The sequence below is a fragment of the Gouania willdenowi genome, chromosome 16 (assembly GCF_900634775.1).
Source record: "Gouania willdenowi chromosome 16, fGouWil2.1, whole genome shotgun sequence".
Classification (NCBI taxonomy): domain Eukaryota; kingdom Metazoa; phylum Chordata; class Actinopteri; order Blenniiformes; family Gobiesocidae; genus Gouania; species Gouania willdenowi.
Genome location: NC_041059.1, coordinates 35,347,519 through 35,367,042, shown reverse-complemented (window position 1 = coordinate 35,367,042; position 19,524 = coordinate 35,347,519). Strand labels below are relative to the sequence as shown.

At 39.5% G+C, this 19,524-nt stretch overlaps 1 protein-coding gene across 1 annotated transcript in view; it reads right to left on the bottom strand.

Annotated features, from left to right (window-relative positions):
* Positions 1-264: 264 nt before the first annotated feature.
* The window catches only part of enpp2 (ectonucleotide pyrophosphatase/phosphodiesterase 2), a 55,507-nt gene continuing 36,247 nt past the window's right edge, over positions 265-19,524 (bottom strand). Inside the window, exons 17-26 of the mRNA XM_028470724.1 lie at positions 14,646-14,721; positions 13,350-13,437; positions 13,091-13,260; positions 7,836-7,881; positions 7,600-7,739; positions 6,096-6,231; positions 1,843-1,920; positions 1,640-1,772; positions 1,413-1,566; positions 265-608 (exon numbers count right to left, since the gene is read on the bottom strand). Coding sequence (XP_028326525.1) covers positions 438-608; positions 1,413-1,566; positions 1,640-1,772; positions 1,843-1,920; positions 6,096-6,231; positions 7,600-7,739; positions 7,836-7,881; positions 13,091-13,260; positions 13,350-13,437; positions 14,646-14,721 — 1,192 coding nt within the window. The 3' untranslated portion in view covers positions 265-437. The remainder of the gene's footprint in view (positions 609-1,412; positions 1,567-1,639; positions 1,773-1,842; positions 1,921-6,095; positions 6,232-7,599; positions 7,740-7,835; positions 7,882-13,090; positions 13,261-13,349; positions 13,438-14,645; positions 14,722-19,524) is intronic.

The following is a 19,524-nucleotide window of genomic DNA, read 5'->3' as shown; positions in this document are numbered from 1 at the left end:
CAGCGGTAAATAGCGGTTGTCACGCAAATGATTACCATGCTTAACATGGCGGCGCGCGTTGCTAAGTCAAGTGCTAACGTCACGCGAAAAGGTGTATTGTAGACAGTATATACTCATTGAGTTTTTAGTGTGGAGTACGTTAGTGTGACATTTCCAACACAGCTACAGTCTGATAGTGACACAGTGATAGACTCAGCTGGAATCCTGAACAGAAATGATGAAGATAATGATGAAGACCACTGTTGATAATTAATAATGTCAGTTTTCAGAGTCCAGTACCACAACTGGGAGCTCAGTGGTATTTAAGTCCCGATAAAGATAAACACAGTCAGTATTGTTGACTTGGAGTCACATGTTAAGGATCCACTTCAGGGATCAGTGATCCTGGTACCACATACTGTAAGTACACCACGGCTAAGGAGCAGCTATCAGTGGGGTCAGATCTCACTCTCATAGGTGTGCATGTAAGTCTTGAGTGAGAGGATTTCAGCGTAGCTGCGAGTGGTTCTGCGGTAGAAGTCTAGGCCTGTTAGCATCTCCACGTCCCTCACTCGGGCCGTGTGCATCTTCATCAGGTCCTCCACCCAGCGGGAATCCTCCTCTGAACTCTGTGGTGTGAGGGAACAGAGGACAAGGCTTTTAGTATTTAAACAAGTAAAGAAATCCTTACAGGGTACCTGTAGTGACAAAGTATAGAACAAAAAATGTGTTTATTGTATTTCCAATACACAAAATATGTGCACCTTTCTTTAAAAAAAATGATTAAAACGACTTTGTAGAATAATTTTATACATTGAGGCATAAACTATGGAGAGCCGTTATTTTGGTAAGAATATGTTGCACGTTCATTAATCGGCATGGCCTGTCGCTTTTTAAAGAAATGGTGCATTGTGGGAGGGAGAGGCATAATAGGTCTGTTTACTTTGTGGGAAGTGTAGTTTTTCTGTTAGCTTTTGGCACTAAGCAGCAGTGTTTAACCTCTCATTTAGAATTACATATAACAATTCTCAGCAATGACCTGCTTCTTGTATTCCTTGTGCCTTGTGTCCATTAGCTTAGCCCAGTGGTTCCCAAGCGGCACACCGTTTGAGAACACTTTTTTCTCTTGTTGTTATCGCAACCATTGGCTTTACACTCCACCATTGTTCAGAAACTGTAGACCAATGGAACACTTTTTCCTTGCAACAGGTTACAGGAACCAACAAACGTGCATAGCTTCCTGACCAAAATGGCAGCTCCTCATAGTTTATGCCCTATGCTATAAAACTGTTCTAAACATCCTCTTAATTTTTTTTTTTGTTTTTTTTTAAAAAAAAAGGTGCATATATTTTATTTATTTGTAATATATTTAACACATTTTTTGTTGTACATTTTCACAACATGCACCCTTTAAAGCAGAGATGGGTTCTTACATTGCAGGTCTCGTCGTTGCTCGACCTGTGCGGTAAAATGAATGCAGCGCTGCTCAGCGGTCCGCTACATGAGTCTGCAGCCTGCATAAAGTCTAAGCAGCTAGTTAAAACCAGAAAGTAGTGTGTTGGGATGGGAATCATCCCTCCTGAAGACCTGCAACCAACATAAGGGACCTCAATGCTATGACTTTTCACACAATGTACCAAAGGATGACGGATGCTCTTACTCTCTGATGAGCTCCATTGAATCTCTGACACCATCGTAGTTGTAATCAAAGATGGGTCCAATCATAACATTCACTCCGTTTCTCTCAGTGGCAAATCTTTTCACCAGCACTCTCTGGAAATAAGTCCATATTCCTGAAAGAGGGAAGGACTTGTGAAAGTGAGAATGTAAAGGCAAACACAGCAGATGATTGTAAAGACTCACGTTTGAAGGCAGGATACATGGGCACAGTGTTGGTGATGAGGACAGCGTCATATTTTCTGTCTATGTTTGAAGGCAGTTCTGGAAATTAACAAAATGATTCAGGATTTACTAAAGCTACTAAAGAGCCTGAAAAAAAACAGTGTTTCTCAAATGGGGAAAAGTATACCCTTAGGGCAGTGCTTTCCAAAGTGTCTGGCCCCCTAGTGGGAAGGAGGTATGACAGGTGGGGCGTGACAAATAGGAGGAAATTTTCAGTTTCATGCCAATCTTCTTAAATGCCTTTCTTCATTGACAATAAAGATCATTAACACTACAAACTGCCTATACACAAAAAAAATAAAAATAATAGGAAGCCTAAAATGTAATAGAAATCAAAAGAGCATTAAATTATTAGACTGCATAGATATGCCACCGGGAGAAAAAATGTAACGTGGAACGAAAGTGCAAATATATCACTGCACTACATGTATATATGTCCATATTCATAGTAATTCTTTATATTATTATTATTATTATTATTATTATTATTATTATTACCCTACTGTTTATTACTTGCACTAACAACTTTTTCTGAATCTGAAAAATAATGATTTACGTCACCATGTACTTCACATGGAGGGGAACGAAAAATAAACTTTCAATAGCTGACTTAAAAAATGTATTTCCTTTTTTGTTTTCTGAAGCTTGTTGTCACAGATTGCAATGTTCCTTTACTTCCTGTATTGACTACTGCACTCTTACATTTGTTTTTTTATGCAGGTATTTAGTTAAATTTCGAGTTTTGACTTATTCATGAAATATGTTACTTGCATTATGAAACATGATGTTTTCTGTTCCTTGTTTGTTCATTTCATACGTGTATGAAATACGTGAATTTCTCGTTTTGTTTTCTTAAAGGGGACATATTATGGTTTTAAATCCTTCCTTTTTACATATAAATCATACAGTTGTGGTCTATATAAAGCAGAACTGCACTGCTTGGGTCTGAATTCCTCATTATTATAGCTCCCCAGACCCCTTTTCTACCCCTTTTATGAGGTGCTTCTAAGAGCAACTAGTTTTGGTGCGGTCTCTTTAAATGCAAATGAGACACTTCATACCCCGCCCCCTCTCCAGGTTCAACTCCACCCTGCTCGGCCATTTTTGTAGTTTGATAGAAGAGATACTTTTTATTCAGAGGTTATTTACACAATGTCAACAACAGAAGACTTGTCCATCCAGCTTTACATGTTCGAGCCAGAGTCGGACCCGGCGGAGCGAGATGAAAATGAAGATGATTAACCTGCAGAACCCTAACAAGTGAGCTAACACAAGCACCGAGCTAACGCTAGCGCCAAGCTAACGTCACGAAATGCATTTTAATACAGTCTTTTCGGAGACAAAAACGGCAAAATGAAATGACTAATGAAAACTTTAGACTTAAATTAAATCACGTAGGCCATATCATCAAGGATCTAAAACGAGCACACAGCGCTAACATATGAAGACGGTGCAACTGCTAATGCTAACAAAACAATGACAGGGACGTCTTATTATCACACTTTTTAGCGTTATTTACAGCTTACCGAAGTGCTCTGTTCGTCGTCTCCAAAGATAGAAGGAATTGAACCCTCAATCAGACAAGTCTTTCAGCAAATCCTTCTTTATACTGGTGGAGGTTGCTGAAGCAGTCATCCTTGAAGCGCTTCGCGCACACAAAAATGACCTTACCCACAGATGTGGGTACATTTCCGTGAAAAATAAAACTCAACCAGGCACTTTGAAAAGGTTCTGATGCTGGGAGACGGTGTAATGGAGCGTGTGGGTTACTACATCCAACAACCAAACATTTTGACTTATCCTCTCGTAACTTCTGCATCCTTGAGCTTGGACTACAAAATAAAAGCGAGAAATAAAAATGGCGGATTGCTCGAAGTGTTGGGCCTAGAGTTGATGTACTAATTTGGCAGTTCCGCTGCAAATACTGTGACGTTATTGTTCAAAAAACGTAATAGAGAATCGAAAAATCGAAAGAGATTGAAAAATATGAGCAAAACAGAATATAAAGATATCTATGGAGCACCTGAAGAGATTAATTTGAACTTTTCTGTGCTTCTAAACAATCTAAATATACATCAAAATGCATTTAAGGGCTAAAAAAGTGGATTCAGCATGATATGTAAATATGTCCCCTTTAAGCTTTTTGTCACAGATTGCAAACAATGTTTCATTATTTCCTGTATTTTTGACTACTGCACTTTTTTATGCAGGTGATCAGTTTAATTTAATTTTTGAAGTGGGGAGTACCGTATGGGTACGTGAGGGGTACAGGGGTACTTGAGAAAGAGAGTGGAAAAATAAAAGTTGCAGCCCAGATAGATGTGAAACAAAATAAAACAAACTCAAACCCTGGAACAGTCATGTGACAAATCAATCAATAGTTCTTGTGGAGAAAGATTATTATTATTCTGGATACAGTGGAAACAGAAAAAATAGTTGTATTGTGAACCTGTTTGTATTGTAGGGAAGATAATATATACATACATGTAATTGGAGTCTAAAGCCACAAAAATTGCAGCATAAAAAGAAAATAGACTAATATAAGACCTATTTACAGTTAATTCAGCTTGTTTTGTGATTGCACAACTTCCGGCGATGACGCGCTGGTGACGACATAATCCAAGATGGTGGCGGCCAGTCGAGACTATTTAATAAGAGCCTTAAAAGACATGGATATAATGAAAAGAGTGGATGGATGAAAGCATAAACATATGGACTTTCACACAGACACACACGTACTTATTAAACACACATTGACCTCGGTAAACAGAATGGGCTTCACTGGACGGCTGGCACTAGGACCCGTAGTAAATGCGTCCCCGTACTGCATTTACAGGCTGTAATATCACCAGTTTATCATTTTACCAGTTGTTAGAACTACTATCTTTACCAGGGAGCAAATATTTATTCCTGGTGATTGTTTTCCAGAGTTTTACTGGGCTTTATTTACCGGTGATTAGTTCCTATCTCCCTTCCACTCTGCGGTACAAACTGAAGCCGTAGCCAGATACACACGCACACGCGCACACACACGCACACAGACTGCAGTTGCTACAGTCGCATTCTGAATGCACCTTATACAAACCCCGCGGAAACAAACAGAGCAAGCCGCGGAAACAAACTAGTGCGGGCATCTAGGAATCAAAAAAAAGAATCAAAATGCAAACTTCTTCGTAACGGTTCTGGAACCGGACGTTAGGAACCGGTTCTCGGTGCCAACCCAAACCACATAATGTGTTACACCCCTGATAAACTGTATAAAATCATGCCTCAGTACTCCCAATTCTGTCCAAAAATTTAACACTGAAAAAGGGACGTTGATGCACATGTTTTGATCTTGTTCACGTCTTAACTGTTTTTGGACCTCAATATTCACAGTACTTAAGTTAACCTTACTGGGCAACACATCTAGGTAAAAATGTTTTAATAAAACTATTACATTTATTAGGATTGCACTAATCACAGCAAATAAATGTATACAGTAGCTATGCAGTGGCAGGATGAGTAACCACCGTGAATGGCCAGATGGTGCAGAGACTAGTAGCCTGTCTCCCAAACGAAAAGATCATGTATAAATTGAAGGGCAAACCTGGAAAGTTCCATGAGATTTAGGGGGACTTCTGATATTCCTAAAGACAGATGTCACAAGTAGCACTCCTCCTAGATATCGAACTGTAAGACGGTTAGGGAGTCGTAAAGATGTACCAGTAATAGATGTTAGTCATCCTGTTTCTGCTTTAGTAAACTGCAACTTTGAAAGAAAACAAACAAGGATGGCATCTAACAACCTCGTCTCATTTAAATTACCCTATGCAGTATTACAATACTATTAATTTGTCTTTTTATTTATTAGTTTTTGTCTGTCTTTCATTTCCTAATGGAAAAGGTACATACCCAGTAACAATGGTCTGACCCAGAGGGAGGGATGGGCTGATATGGTATCACATGTTTGTTATGTATACTGTGCTGATTTTCAGCTCTTGTGTTTCGTCATAAAAATATAATAAGAACAATGGGGAAAAAAAACAAATCATAACACAATCATGGCTTCTAAAATAGCTGTGGCACTATTATTTGGTACATGTGGATATTTTTACGTGCTGACTTCATAAGTTTCTGCTGCTTCTCTGCTGTTCATTAAACAAAGCACTGAAAGACAATGAACTGCACACTCTTTGAATATTAAATGAACAAAGTGTCATTGCTACACTCACGTGGTGGGTACATGAAGGAGTATGTGATGTGTTTATCCGCTCTGTAGTTGGTGCAGGACTGGCTGTAGGCAGGAGGGACTCTGGAATCAGGTCTCACACAGTTTGAAAGAACTTCAGGCAGAGCAGACACTTCTACCTGAAAGTAAGGAGAACAAGGTGTGAGGCTGCAGGAATCTACACAGATTCATATGTAGTGGCTCTTTGTCTTGATCCGGCACATTGACCTTACACCTATGTTGAAAATTGCATGACACGTACAATCAGGGTTGGGGTCAATTACATTTTTCAACTACAGTTACATCTTAAATTATCCATGTTCAATTACAACTCAATTATGATTACGGTGACCGGCATATTGTCGAATTACAATTAACAGTACAATTATTATTTTTCCATTGAAAGTCAATTACAATTTTATTCTCAATTACTCAAGGTCAAATTCCATTACTCACAATTATCAAGCCTTAAATAAACAAGCCCATAAAACATATCTTTCCTCTTGTGCTAGCTTTCTGTTAGCATCTCTTAAGATAATGGGTCAGTTTTTTCTTAAATCAGCTGTGAAATACACTACAAATATTATCTATCATCTAATTTGATTCTCATCTCTTGATTACCTTGCTGGGCTTCCTTCAATCAATGAAAATATAGGTATTGATATTTTTGGTGTGGGCGTCTGAACCAAAAATGGTAAAATAATCCTGAAGAGAACTGGCAGGGAACGGGAAAACTTGATATAAAACAGATTATAATAATAGTTAAATACATATGTGTAAGCCATAGAACTGCAACATGGTTCCCCAGTTTTGTGTTGAATTTAATTGTAATTGACCATTTTTATAGAATTCCGATGACAATAACAACAGCATTTTTTTCAGTAAGTCTGTAATTAATTGTTAATTAAGCCAGTGTTTCTCTAATGGGGGTACATGTGACCCTAGGGCTACGTGATGGCACTACAGGGGGGACTTGAGAGAGAGAAATTGGAAAATAAACAAACAAAAGCATTAAAAATATTTATTTTTTTAGCTAGAAATGATTTTGATGATGAAACTGATCTTTTGATCAGAACATGAACTGAAAATAGGCAGGAGATGAGCAGGAAACGATAAAGACTATAGAAATAAATCAATTTAGGAGGCACTAAATACTGTTTCATTCCACTTATTTACAATGGGATACTTGAAAATGTGTGTTATCACTCATTTATTCCATCATTATGCTCTATAGTTGTTTTTTCATAGTCTTCTGAGCAAAATGTTGTCAGACAAAGGGGGTACTTGGATTCAGAAATAAGAGAAAGGGGGTACTCGGGCCAAAAAAGTTTAAAAACCACTGAATTATGCGATAACAATTATGACTGACCACAACCCTGCGTATAATGCACACTGAAAAGGACGCTATAAGCACAAAGCTCCTGCAGACTCTAGCTAGGGAGTGGCTTGTGTTAAAGGCAGCGATGCTAATCAGTGCCCTATGATGTGAATAGTATGAGATTGGGTACCTGTCTGCTAACAGTGTATGACGTCCACAGGGGCATGGACAGACTCTCGCTGTAGCCACTGATGTAGTCACTGTGGTGAAGGATGGAGTATTTTGTACGAAAGAGGACAGCAGGTCGACCATGTGGTAGGTTCCTGCTGTCTGAGAGTGTGAGCACAAACATTTAGAAACCATTGTCTGTTCATGATAGCATACTAGTAACAGGAGCTAATAATGTAGCACAGGTGTAACACTGACCATCAATAGCTTGTTTCAGTCGCTGGTTTAGCTCCTCCACTTTGTTCTGTAAGAGACAGAGCCAGAGTGACTCCAGGTTATAGCCTCGTACAAGGGTCACTTTCAAAGCTCTCTGGCCTCTACTTTTTACACGCAACTGCAAAAAGATCGGAGATTGAAACAATCTTTTGCCAGAGATTCACATGGGAATCACAAAAAAACATGATACACAAAACATGAGAGAAGAAACAAAAAAGGAGAGCTGGGTCACTTCAACCATTGAAACATCCAGAATCTATTGTAATGAGTTGGCTTTAAAAAAAAGTGAACTGAGCCCAGCTCTACAGCAGAGAGCAAAGAACGAGCAAAACAAAGCATTCAAATACACTTTTACAACAACACAATCATCTGCCATGAAACCATGAGTATTTTTACACAGTGGTTAAAGGTACATTTGTGAAAAGTAGAAACTCCACTGTAGAGGCATGCATTGTATATAAAAGATCAGATAATCCCAGTATTCCCAGCATCAATAATCTGGCAGAATGAAAACTGATTTCAGAGCACTGGGCCTCTCCTCCATGTGTTAATGTAAATCATTAAGTGCTAATAATGTGCTTTGCATTAAGTGGACGTTACTACACAATGCAGTGTGTTTCATTCCTGCTCAGACTGTTGTTGCTCTCTTTATTGCTGTTATTTTCTGTTGCTAGAGCCTGTACTACGAAGCTGGTTTTCCTCTTATCACGCTAACTTTGGGGATTTATTCAGTGTGTTCCTTAATACAACGCTGGCTAACTTCTTACCGGGCTAAATCACCATGGTAACTAATCAGTTCTCTTGGAAAATGACCTACCCATTGTTGGAAGATCCTGGTTGGTGCGCAGATTTTTCGGAGTTTAGAAAAGAAAAAATATTAATGGATAAATGCAATACGTTATTTCCGGACTATAAGCCGCTACTTTTTTCTCACACTTTGAACCCTGCGGCTTAAACAATGATGCGGCTAAATTGTGGATTTTTCCGGGTTTTATAAGCTTCATGCCACCACAAAAATGAGCTCCATCACATTAGATCAGGTGGAGCAATGAAATTGTTAACATTAAATTGTTTTTGCTCGCACCGAATCATTCTGATCACTCATTTAGACATGATGTATCAATCAATCAATCAATCTTTATTTGTATAGCGCCAAATCATAACCAATGGTATCTCAAGGCACTTTACAGTAGAGCAGTCTTAAGGACGGACTCTTCATTTTATGGATACACACATATGCATATATACGTATATACACATACATATGTATCCCACACCCAACATGAATTCATCATGGCGGCAAGGAAAACCTTCTGTTAAGCAGCAGGAACCTTGTGTGGATCCCATTCCTATGATGAACAGCCATCCACGTTATGCTGTGTTGGGTGTGTGCAGAGAAAAGGGTGGAGACAGAGTCTCTGTAACTCCACACTGAGGATCCCACGGACCTGCAAGACAAAAGCCAGAAGGAGTACAGGAGCAAACACACAAGGGAGTAAGCAGACATAGAGGGAGTGTTTGAAAGAGGAATGGGACCCTCTCCGGTCCCTCTCTAACCTAAATGACCTCTCTCTTAACGCCCTCTCCAACCTCTCTCCAACCGAGCATGCCAGACCCCCCCCCCCGGCAGTCTATGCCTATTGCATCTTAATTATGAGCTATGAGCTGGTTCCTAACTAAAAGCTTTATCAAAGAGGAATGTTTTGAGCCTAACCTTAAAGGTAGAGAGGGTGTCTGCCCCCCGAACCGTGGTTGGTAGATGGTTCCAGAGAAGTGGGGCCTGATAACTGAAAGCTCTTCCTCCTATACTACTTTTAGAGATGAATGGAACAACGAGTAGTCCAGCATTTTGAGAGCGTAGTGTTCTGGGGGGATTGTATGGCACTACAAGCTCCTTGAGATAGACTGGTGCCTGTCCATTTAGGGCTTTATAAGTGAGAAGAAGAATCTTGAATTCTATTCTATATTTTATGGGAAGCCAATGCAGAGAGGCTAATACAGGAGTAATGTGATCTCTTCTCCTAGTTTTAGTCAGTACACGTGCTGCAGCATTTTGAACCAGCTGAAGTGTCTTAAGCGACTTGCTCGGGCAGCCTGCTAAAAGAGAATTACAATAATCCAGTCTAGAGGTAACAAAAGCATGGACTAGTTTTTCGGCGTCGCCCTGAGACAGGATAGATCTGATTTTAGCAATGTTACGGAGATGAAAGAAGGCAGTTCTTGAAGTTTGTTTTATGTGAGAGTTGAAGGATAAGTCCTGATCAAATAGAACCCCAAGGTTTCTAACAGTTGTGCTTTGTGCCAGAGTAATGCCATCTAGGGCAGTTAGGCTAGCATAGGTTTCTCTAAGGTGTCGCGGGCCCAGTACAATGAGCTCAGTCTTGTCTGAGTTGAGAAGAAGAAAATTTTGGTCCATCCAGGCCCTAATGTCCTTTAGACAGGCCTCAAGTTTAGATAGCTGATTTGTCTCACCTGACTTCATTGATACATACAGTTGGGTATCATCAGCATAGCAGTGGAAGTTAACAGAGTATTTTCTCATAACATTACCAAGGGGGATCATATAGATACAGAAGAGGATTGGACCTAGCACAGAGCCCTGAGGAACCCCGTAGCTTACTTTAGTGTACACAGAAGACTTATTATTCACGTGTACAAACTGGTACCTATCAGATAGGTAGGACTTAAACCAGTTTAGGGCAGTCCCTGTGATTCCAAGTAATTTCTCTAATCTCTCTAGTAGAATATAGTGATCTATAGTGTCAAAAGCTGCACTAAGATCTAATAAAACCAGCACTGAGAGTCGTCCTTCATCTGAAGCCCAGAGTAGATCATTAGTTACTTTAACTAAAGCAGTCTCTGTGCTGTGTTGAGCTCTAAAGCCTGACTGGAAGTCCTCGAACAGGCTGTTGTTTTGAAGAAATTCACAGAGCTGAGCTGCCACAACTTTCTCAAGAATCTTTGAAATAAAAGGAAGATTAGATATAGGCCTGTAGTTTGCTAAAGTGCTGGAATCAAGAGTAGGTTTTTTGAGAAGGGGTTTGATTACAGCTACTTTAAAGGACTGTGGCACGTAGCCTATTGATAGGGATATATTTATTGTCTCCAACAAAGATGGGCAGACTAGGGGAACAACTTCTTTAAACAGCTTAGTTGGGATCGGATCTGAAAGGCAGGTCGATGGTTTGGAGGATGAAATAATAGAGTTAAGTTCCTGAAGTCCTATATGTGTGAAACAGTTTAGGTTAGGCCTATTTACATTTAATGGTACAGCAGGCCCAGGTGAAGGCAGGGAGTGGCTAATTTTATCTCTAATCTTGTGAATTTTATCGTTAAAAAATGTCATAAAGTCCTCACAGCTGAGGGCTAGAGGAATCATGGGCTCAATAGAGCTCTGACTTTGTGTTAGCCTGGCTACAGTGCTGAAAAGGTACCTCGGATTATTTTTATTTTCTTCAATTAGTGAGGAGTAGTATGTAGATCGACTATGTCGTAAGGCTGTCATGTATTTACTATGGCTTTCTTGCCAAAGTATTCGTGACTCCTCTGTTTTATTGGAGCGCCACATTCTCTCTAATTTACGGGTGTACACTGTTTCGTCATAGCAACGACGCAAAAAAAATGTTGTCAGAGAGAGAGAGAGAGCAGCAGCGTGGATGAAGTAAAAGTCAGCCAGTTTGTAATAGAAGGACGAACAGCATAAAGTTGATAAATCACAGCATTAGGTTTGTTCAGGATCAATCGGTGCTCTGGACTCTGAGGCTGATGGAGACTCTTCCGTAAGGAGGACGGACAGGCGGAGTGGAGATCAGAACATCCTGATGTATCCAGGATGTTCCGATCTCCGCTCCGTCTACAGTAAAAGTCAGCCAGTTTGTAATAATAACATAACAGCATGGAGTTGCCAAATCACCACGTTGGATTTGTTCAGAAGCGATCACGTCTGTATTCTGACTCAGAGTCCGACTCGCTGTGATCGCTCCACGGTAGATCACGGTAAGAAGAGCAGACGAAGTGGTGTATCAGTCTGGTTCCAGTAAAGAGTGAAAATTGCTAAATTATTGTAATGCGGCCAATAAAACAGTGCGCTTTATAGCCCGGAAATTATGGTACTTTCCAAACAATGACATCCTTTAGTAAAAGTATATATTTACATCTGATGGTCTGATCAACAGTCAGCTGATGAAGTCTGTGTCCCGCACTCTCCGTATGCGTGGGCGGATTAACTTATTTATTCTTTCATAGCCTGAACACGTTGCTTATCTTATTTTGGCTCCCAAAGCCAGCAATTCAAGGCTGCCTCATCTACTGTATCTATTGCCTGGTGTGGCGCCCACCCCCGCCTTCTCTCCCCCACGCCCTTTTCAAGGTTGTCACGCGTCATCAGACTGTTTTCAGAAATGAAGCAAAGGGATTATATTTCAACGCCTCGTTTGCCCTCTGTCCGCCCTCCTTCCCCTCCAAGCTACAGGGAAGGCACAGTGGAGCGCCCAGAAGAGGCTGCACACCCTCGCCGCCCAGCGGCTGAAAATAATTTTTCTTTTCTCCTCCCTGGACCCCGCCCCAAAGATATACTTATCCAGCTGTGTAGTACAGGCTCTTGAAATTCTTCTTACCAAACAACAGGGTGTAGGTTTGTTCAAGTGCCGTAGTACTAAACCACGGCTTTGTGTTCCCATGTGTGTCTAGTGTGTAAAACTGTTTAATATTGGTATGACATATTTCAAGTTAAACCTTATTATTTAGTGCTTCATTGTTAGACCTATGTTGTACCTTCTGTATTCCCCTGGTTTGTTTAACAATGACAATGTGATTAAATGTAAAGAAAAAAAAACTCAACTATAGAAAGCTACACATTAAACATGGATATTATAGACGTGACAAGAATAACTTATTCTAAAATATCTACAACAGGTATTTTGGACCAAAACCATCTGGGTTTAATTTTTATTTTGCTTTAGTGTGAAACCAAATCATGTGATAACATTAAATTCTGTTGATATTGACCAAAATTTGAGTTGCATGTGGGCCAAAAAAACACTAACAATAGTGGATTGAATTGGTTCACCTGTGACAAGTTGACTATGGAGTCATTGGGAAAAAATAGAGCCAGAGGATTTGAGTCGGTGTTAAATACATATACAGTACAGTACTCAGGCAGTCGGCCTCTTTAGCGCCTTCTGTAGAAGTCAACATGAAGCCACCCCCAGGCCGGTCATGGCGGCTTCATGGCTGACCTTTTCATCACAGCTGCATCCCAAGTCATCTGTTCCCGCAGATACAAGTGTGGAGGCGCTTGGTTTGGAAATCTCCTCAGGCATGTTGGGCTTGAAGGGGGGGCTCCTCAGCAGGTGGTTCAGGCTGCCATGAGTCCCGTTGTTGGGTGCCGGTTTAATACCCAGAAGATCTGAGTAAAAGGCCAATCATATTGAAGGTAAGGAGATCACAGGTTCACTTAAGAAAAAGCCATTAGAGAAGCAGAATGTGCCTCCTTACCACACATGACATTATAAAGCTCGATGTTTTCAAAGGCTGGGACTTTAGTCCTGAATTTAAAAGTGGGTCCATAGCCCAAGAAAATAGTCTGCAGGGAACAAGATACCAAGAAAGATCAGGTATAAAATTATAATGTACAGGGTTCTCACCAGGAACTTTTCACAGAATAAAGGGATTGCAAGGTGCGCAAGCATTGTAAGGGGCTCTAGGCACACCCCCCCAGAACATTTTGAAATGTATAACTCTTTGATGGCCAAATTTTTTATCTTTTTAAAAATATTTGTTGCAGCCTTACTTTAAAGCCAAAACATATTTGTTGAATTGGTGAAGGTCATGATGAATGTAGTTAGAGAGTTACTCGTGCTTGGTATAGGTCCTCCACTAATAAATAGAGACACTGTATAGATGAGCAATAACATTTGATTCAAAAGACTGATTGTAAGACGCACTTTTTAAATTTAAATGACGTTTTTAACACACAATAATTATGTGGGACCCGCAGTAATATTGGGACTGTTATGGACCTTATTTCTGAGATTATGAAGCACACCATTTACATTGGATGGTGATTATGGGTTACAAAGCAGAGGATGCAGACAGTAGAGCTTTAATCGGAGCTAAAAAGAAGACCTGAACCGGCCTGAGTCTGACAGAAAACGGCCCGAACCCGTCCAACCCGAATGAAGCCGATGTCTCTTTAAGTCCCAAATCGTTTCAACCTGACACTATATTGACATCTGTGCGCGCGCATGTAGAATTATCTGTTGCAAGTTGTAAACATGAAGAGCAGCTTCATATTCCGCTACATGCTAGTTATTGAAACACTGTTTATATTGGACGATGATTACGGTTACCAAGCAGAGGATGCACACAGGCAACAACAGGGGCAGCTAAGTGGCTGTTGGGGTCCTCTGGGTCCTCAGGTAAAGACAGGAGCACCAGAGCAAATCGCCTTTAGTAAATATACGGTGTGGCTGACGTATGTATTTCTGGGTTATGCAGATTAAGAAGAGAGTTTAAACAACAAGTGCACACCTAGAAGAAAGAGTGCAACAATTATTACGACGGTACCAATTACAAAAGGAAAAAACAACAGAAAAGCTCCCTTAGCTGGTCAAAGCGTAGGGGGAAACACCATACCGTAAGGAAGCAAAATTACACAGCAGGGGCCCTTACGCTGAACAGCGCTGGAGAGAACCCTGATGTATTTTTATATCAAGCTTTGGCACTGCTTAACTAATGCTGTCTGTCTTATTTAAGATGAGAATAGAGTGAAATATTTTCCATGACGAGCACCTGCATGCTGTTGATCTTGTTGTCGTAGCCGTGGTCTCCAGCAAAGCCACAAGGTCGCTTCCCTTCAGGAGCTTTTCTGTGCAAAGACAAAACCTCATCGGGTTGGTATTTTAAAATCTGCTGAAACAATGGAAGACCAAAGAGAGTTTGAATGTGACACAGGCTTCACTGTTCAGTTCAGAGCTCAGCAATCATGTCAGCATTTGGAAAATTCTCAATCTGTTTTGTGAATTATTGTTTTATTGTTTTGGTGATTTTGTGAGTTTTTGAAGTCATTTTGTTATTTTGTGTAATTTTGTATGTCTGGAGTGTTTTTGAGTCAATTTGATCTCCTTTTTGAGCTTTTGGAATAATTTTGTGTAATTTTCTTTTTGTGTGTTTTTGGAGGCATTTTGTGTGTTTGTATTCCTTGTTTGTACTGTTGGGGTCATTTTGTGTCATTTTATTTATTTTTTTTGTGTGGAGTAATTTTGCATAAATTTGTGTAATTTGTTCTTATTTGTTTATGGACTCACTTTGTGTAATTTGGGTGTCATTTTGTGTATTATGTAATTTCAAGATTTTTTTTTTTAACTTTTTTTATTGTTTTGTAATATGTTTCATAATATTAAATAAACAGGGGACTGGGTTGTACAAAAGGCACACGAATAAATACAAAGATAGAATAAATACAAAGGTTAGGTATCACGTTACAGGTTTTGGCACAAGTATTGTTCATTGTCTTTGTGGCAATCCCATTTTCCCCAGTATTCGTCTCCTTCATTCTTTTGAAGTCTCAATGTGAAAGTCATTTTCTCCATGCTGCGGTTCGAGTTTATGATATTTATATAGACTCTTAAAGTTGGGGGGTTCCTCTGGAGCCTGTACTTAGTTATAGCTTTTTGACTTGCTATTCTGAATATTTTCAGGAGGTAGGCATCTTTCTTACCAAGTCTTTCAAAAGTTCTTCCAAGGTACTGTATATAGAGGTAAAGGAAAAAAACAGCTTCATGTCCAAGGTCTCTGTGATCAGGTGTTCAACTTCTCTCCAGAAGGTTTCCAGGTGTGGACAGGACAAGAAAGTATGCACATGGCCCGCAGACTCCTCCCCACACCACCTCCAGCAGCAAACCAGTGAACCACTCAATTTGCACTTTTGATTTGGGGTGATAAAGAAACACATCAAATTCTTCCAACCAAAGAATGTGTAGTAGTGTACTGATTCTTCCAAATTTGGAGCCAATTTTCTTCTGAAATGGTTACATTTGCTTCTTTTTCCCAGCATTGTTTAATATAGAGAGTTGAGTTCTTGTTCATTGAAATCAGGCTTTTGTAAAGTTGACCAATTATACCTTTAGGGTTTTTTGAAGCATAGGCATTCACAAATATTTGTGTAATGTTTGAATGTTTGGCTGCACAGGTGGCTTTAATTGCTTTGGTTAAATATAAAAAAAAAAAACGGATTTGCAAATAACGATAAACGTCTTCCTTACCCAATTCATATATCTGGCATAATTCCTCAAAAACTAATAAGGTTTCCATTATTAATTATCCTAGAAAAAGAAGTAATTCCTCATTTAGCCCATTGTTTGTATTTATGGACCTGGAATGCTGGAGGGAACAGGCCAACTCAACAATATCATCTCACCATGGACCTGGATGGGTGGAAAAGCAGGCTCCACCCATCCAGGTCACCATAGATTATTTTACTGATCTGTTCATAATTAGTGTCATAAAGTTTTGAAATTGTTTTTGTTTATTGGACACCCAAATATTTAATGTATGTTTGATGCCATTGGATCTGGTATTTATCTATTAATTGTTTTGTAGGACTAAATGAAATGTGAGGACATGGGTTTTTTGTACATTGAGTGTGTATCCAGAGTATTTCCCATACCTTTCCAGGGTGTTCATGAGTAGTGGGATGCCTGATTCTGGGTTTTTAAATTGTCACGAGAATGTCGTTCGCGTACAGAAGTATTTTATTTTCCATCCCTTCTATGGTTATGCCCTCCAAAGAGGTCTCCTCTCTAATAGTTTGTGCAAGTGGCTCGATGAAAAAATTGAAGCGTTGTGGGTTTAGAGGACAGCCATGTCTACATCCTCTTTGTAGTTTGATTTGATTTGAAAGGCTGCCGTTAAGTAGAGTAAACGTGAAAATCCTAACCAACAGAATCAAATGCCTTTTCAGCATCAAGGCTGAGAAGGACTGCACTGGATGCTGTTTTTGAGATTTGATCAATAATATGGAGGGGTTCTTATGTTATCATGCGTTTGTCTATTACTTATAAAACCCATCTAGTCGTCGTCAATTAGGACAGGCATTATTATGCTTCATCTCTTTGCCAGTATTGCTGCATACAGTTTATAATCAACATGTAATACACTTATTGGTCTATACCCTTTACAATCCATTTGATCTTTTATTTCCTTTGGTATCACTGAAATGAAAGCCTCACTCCATGATGGCAGAAGATCCCCCCCCTGTATTTGTTCCTGTAGGTCTGATAGTTCTTTAGCCCTTATCTTTTTTAGTTTTGCACACTTCGCAATAATTCTTCCTCTAACAAATGCCTTTGCAGCCTCCCATAGAATTACAGGATTAACTGTTCCATTGTTGTAAAATTGTAAGTATGTTTTTCGTTCCTCTTCCATTTCAGTTTTAAATTCATTATTGTTCAACAGTCCTACATTTAACTCCATAGAGTATTTTTGGGTCTTCTGTTTAGGTAAAATTTTGTAGTTAATCTAGAATGGTCAGAGATGTCCCTCTGACCAATTGTGCACTCTTTAATTTTATGAAGATCTCTTCTGAATGTAAAAAATAATCAATCCTGGAGTGAATGTTGTGCCTAGCAGAGTAAAAAGTAAATTCTTGATCATGTTTGTGCATTTGTCTCCAGACGTCTATCAGTCCAAATTCTTGCAGGATTTTATTAATTCGCTTTTCTAAAGGAGACTTCCTTCTAGTTTTGTTAGTTGTATCTAGCCGTGGGTTAAGAAGTATATTAAAATCTCCTGCACATATACAGGTACCGTGTGTTTCTGCAGCAATAAGACTAAATATCTCATTGAAAAAAACAATGTTACTATGCATAAATATTACATAGGGTAACCTCTTCTTGCTCGAGTTTTGCCTTTACAAAGATAAATCGTCCCTCTTTGTCTTTGTGCTCAGAAATAAGTTCAAAACAAAAATAATTTGGTATGAGGATGGCTACTCCTCGTTTTTTCCCTTTTCTATGAGAGGAGAAAAATGTGTTTTTAAATCCCATTTTCCTGAGTTTTACATGTTCTTCATTAGACAAATGGGTTTCTTGCAAGAATAAAATGTGGGTTCCTTCTCATTTTAGCTTTGAAATTATTTTGCTTCTCTTGATAGGATTATTTCACATTCAGCGATTGTATGTTATAACATTGCATGTACGTTTGCTACTGTAAACATGTCCTTCTGTGCCAGTTCCAAAAAAAGTCCCAGTCCCTAAAACACAACAAAAATGAACATATACAGAACTAGGTCCGCTATCTTCTCCTGGAGGGACTTTTGGTTTTTCAGGAGCTGGGTAAGCGTGTCTTTGATTCCAATGTCCCACTTCTCCATCCCCGCCATGCCTTTCCCAGCCGCTCCGTCACCTCCTCCAACTTACTAGTGGCAGCGCTAACTTGTTGATTAATGTTAGCGCTTAGCTCATCCAGGTGTATTTTCACGTCTTCCTTAAAATTTGCTCTCATTTCTGATAGCTCGTTTTTAATATCCGTTTTAAGTTCCTGTATGCACTCGGTTAGCATTTCACCAACCACTGCTTTCATGGAGCTGAATGTAGCAGGTGATGTTTCCTCCTCCATCCCGCCGCCATTATCGCCCTTGTGTTTTTCATGAGCACTGCCTTCTTGTAGAGTTTCTGAGTCGACACGGCTCCGAGGCGCGATTCTCCCGTTTCTATTTTTGTCCCCACTCATTTTCCAATAAGTTTAAATGACTACAACGAGTTAAAGACTTGGATTATGGGGAAATTTAGCAGTCGATGCGTGGAGCTCTCTGTCTTATGCTGCCGTACTAGTCACCATGCCACCGGAAGTCCGTAATTTCAAGATTTTTGTTGTTGTTTTGTGTGTTTTTGTATCCATTGTATGTGCTGTTGGGGTCATTCTGTGTAATTTCATTGTTGTTTTGTGTATTTATGTAATTTGAGCATTTTTGTTGTTGTTTTGTCTGTTTTCGGAGGCATTTAGCATGTTTGTGTATCCCTTTTCAGTGCTGTTGGGGGTAATTTTGTGTAATTTTATAGTTTTTTTGCATGGAGTATTTTTTTTTTGCAGTCTTGTGTATTTTGTTTTCCTTTTTTTCTAGACTCACTTTGTGTAATTTGGTTGTCATTTCGTTTATTTCTACATCATTTTGAGCATTTTTGTTGTTTTGTGTGTTTTTTGAGTCTGAATTATGGATTTTAATTATTCATAATTTTAAACTTAAGCAACACCTAACCGGTCGGGACCAAGTCATGAGGTGGATCAGATCTGAGCGAGTATAAAAGCTCCGCCTCCTGATGCGCAGCACTACTGTTGCTCTTCGCTGTCATGATGTATTTAAATTCATGATATTTATTTAAGATCATAAGCTGTTCCTCCTGTGAAGACGCTCGCTCTGCCAGTTTTCTCCATTGTAGTGATTGGGTCAGACGCTGCAATCTCCACCCCTTTTATGTGAACGCACACGTACCGAAGCTGAAAACACGGGTTTAAATTAGCGTGTTGCGATCGACTGTCGTACGACAGCTTCTCTCTGACAGGCAATGTTTGGTTAGTTGAAGCCCGCGAACGGAGATTAATCCAAGGTATAATTATCTAGATTCGTAGCATAAGGCCTTTGTGAATTTGTTTTGGTTGCCGCACAAAATTA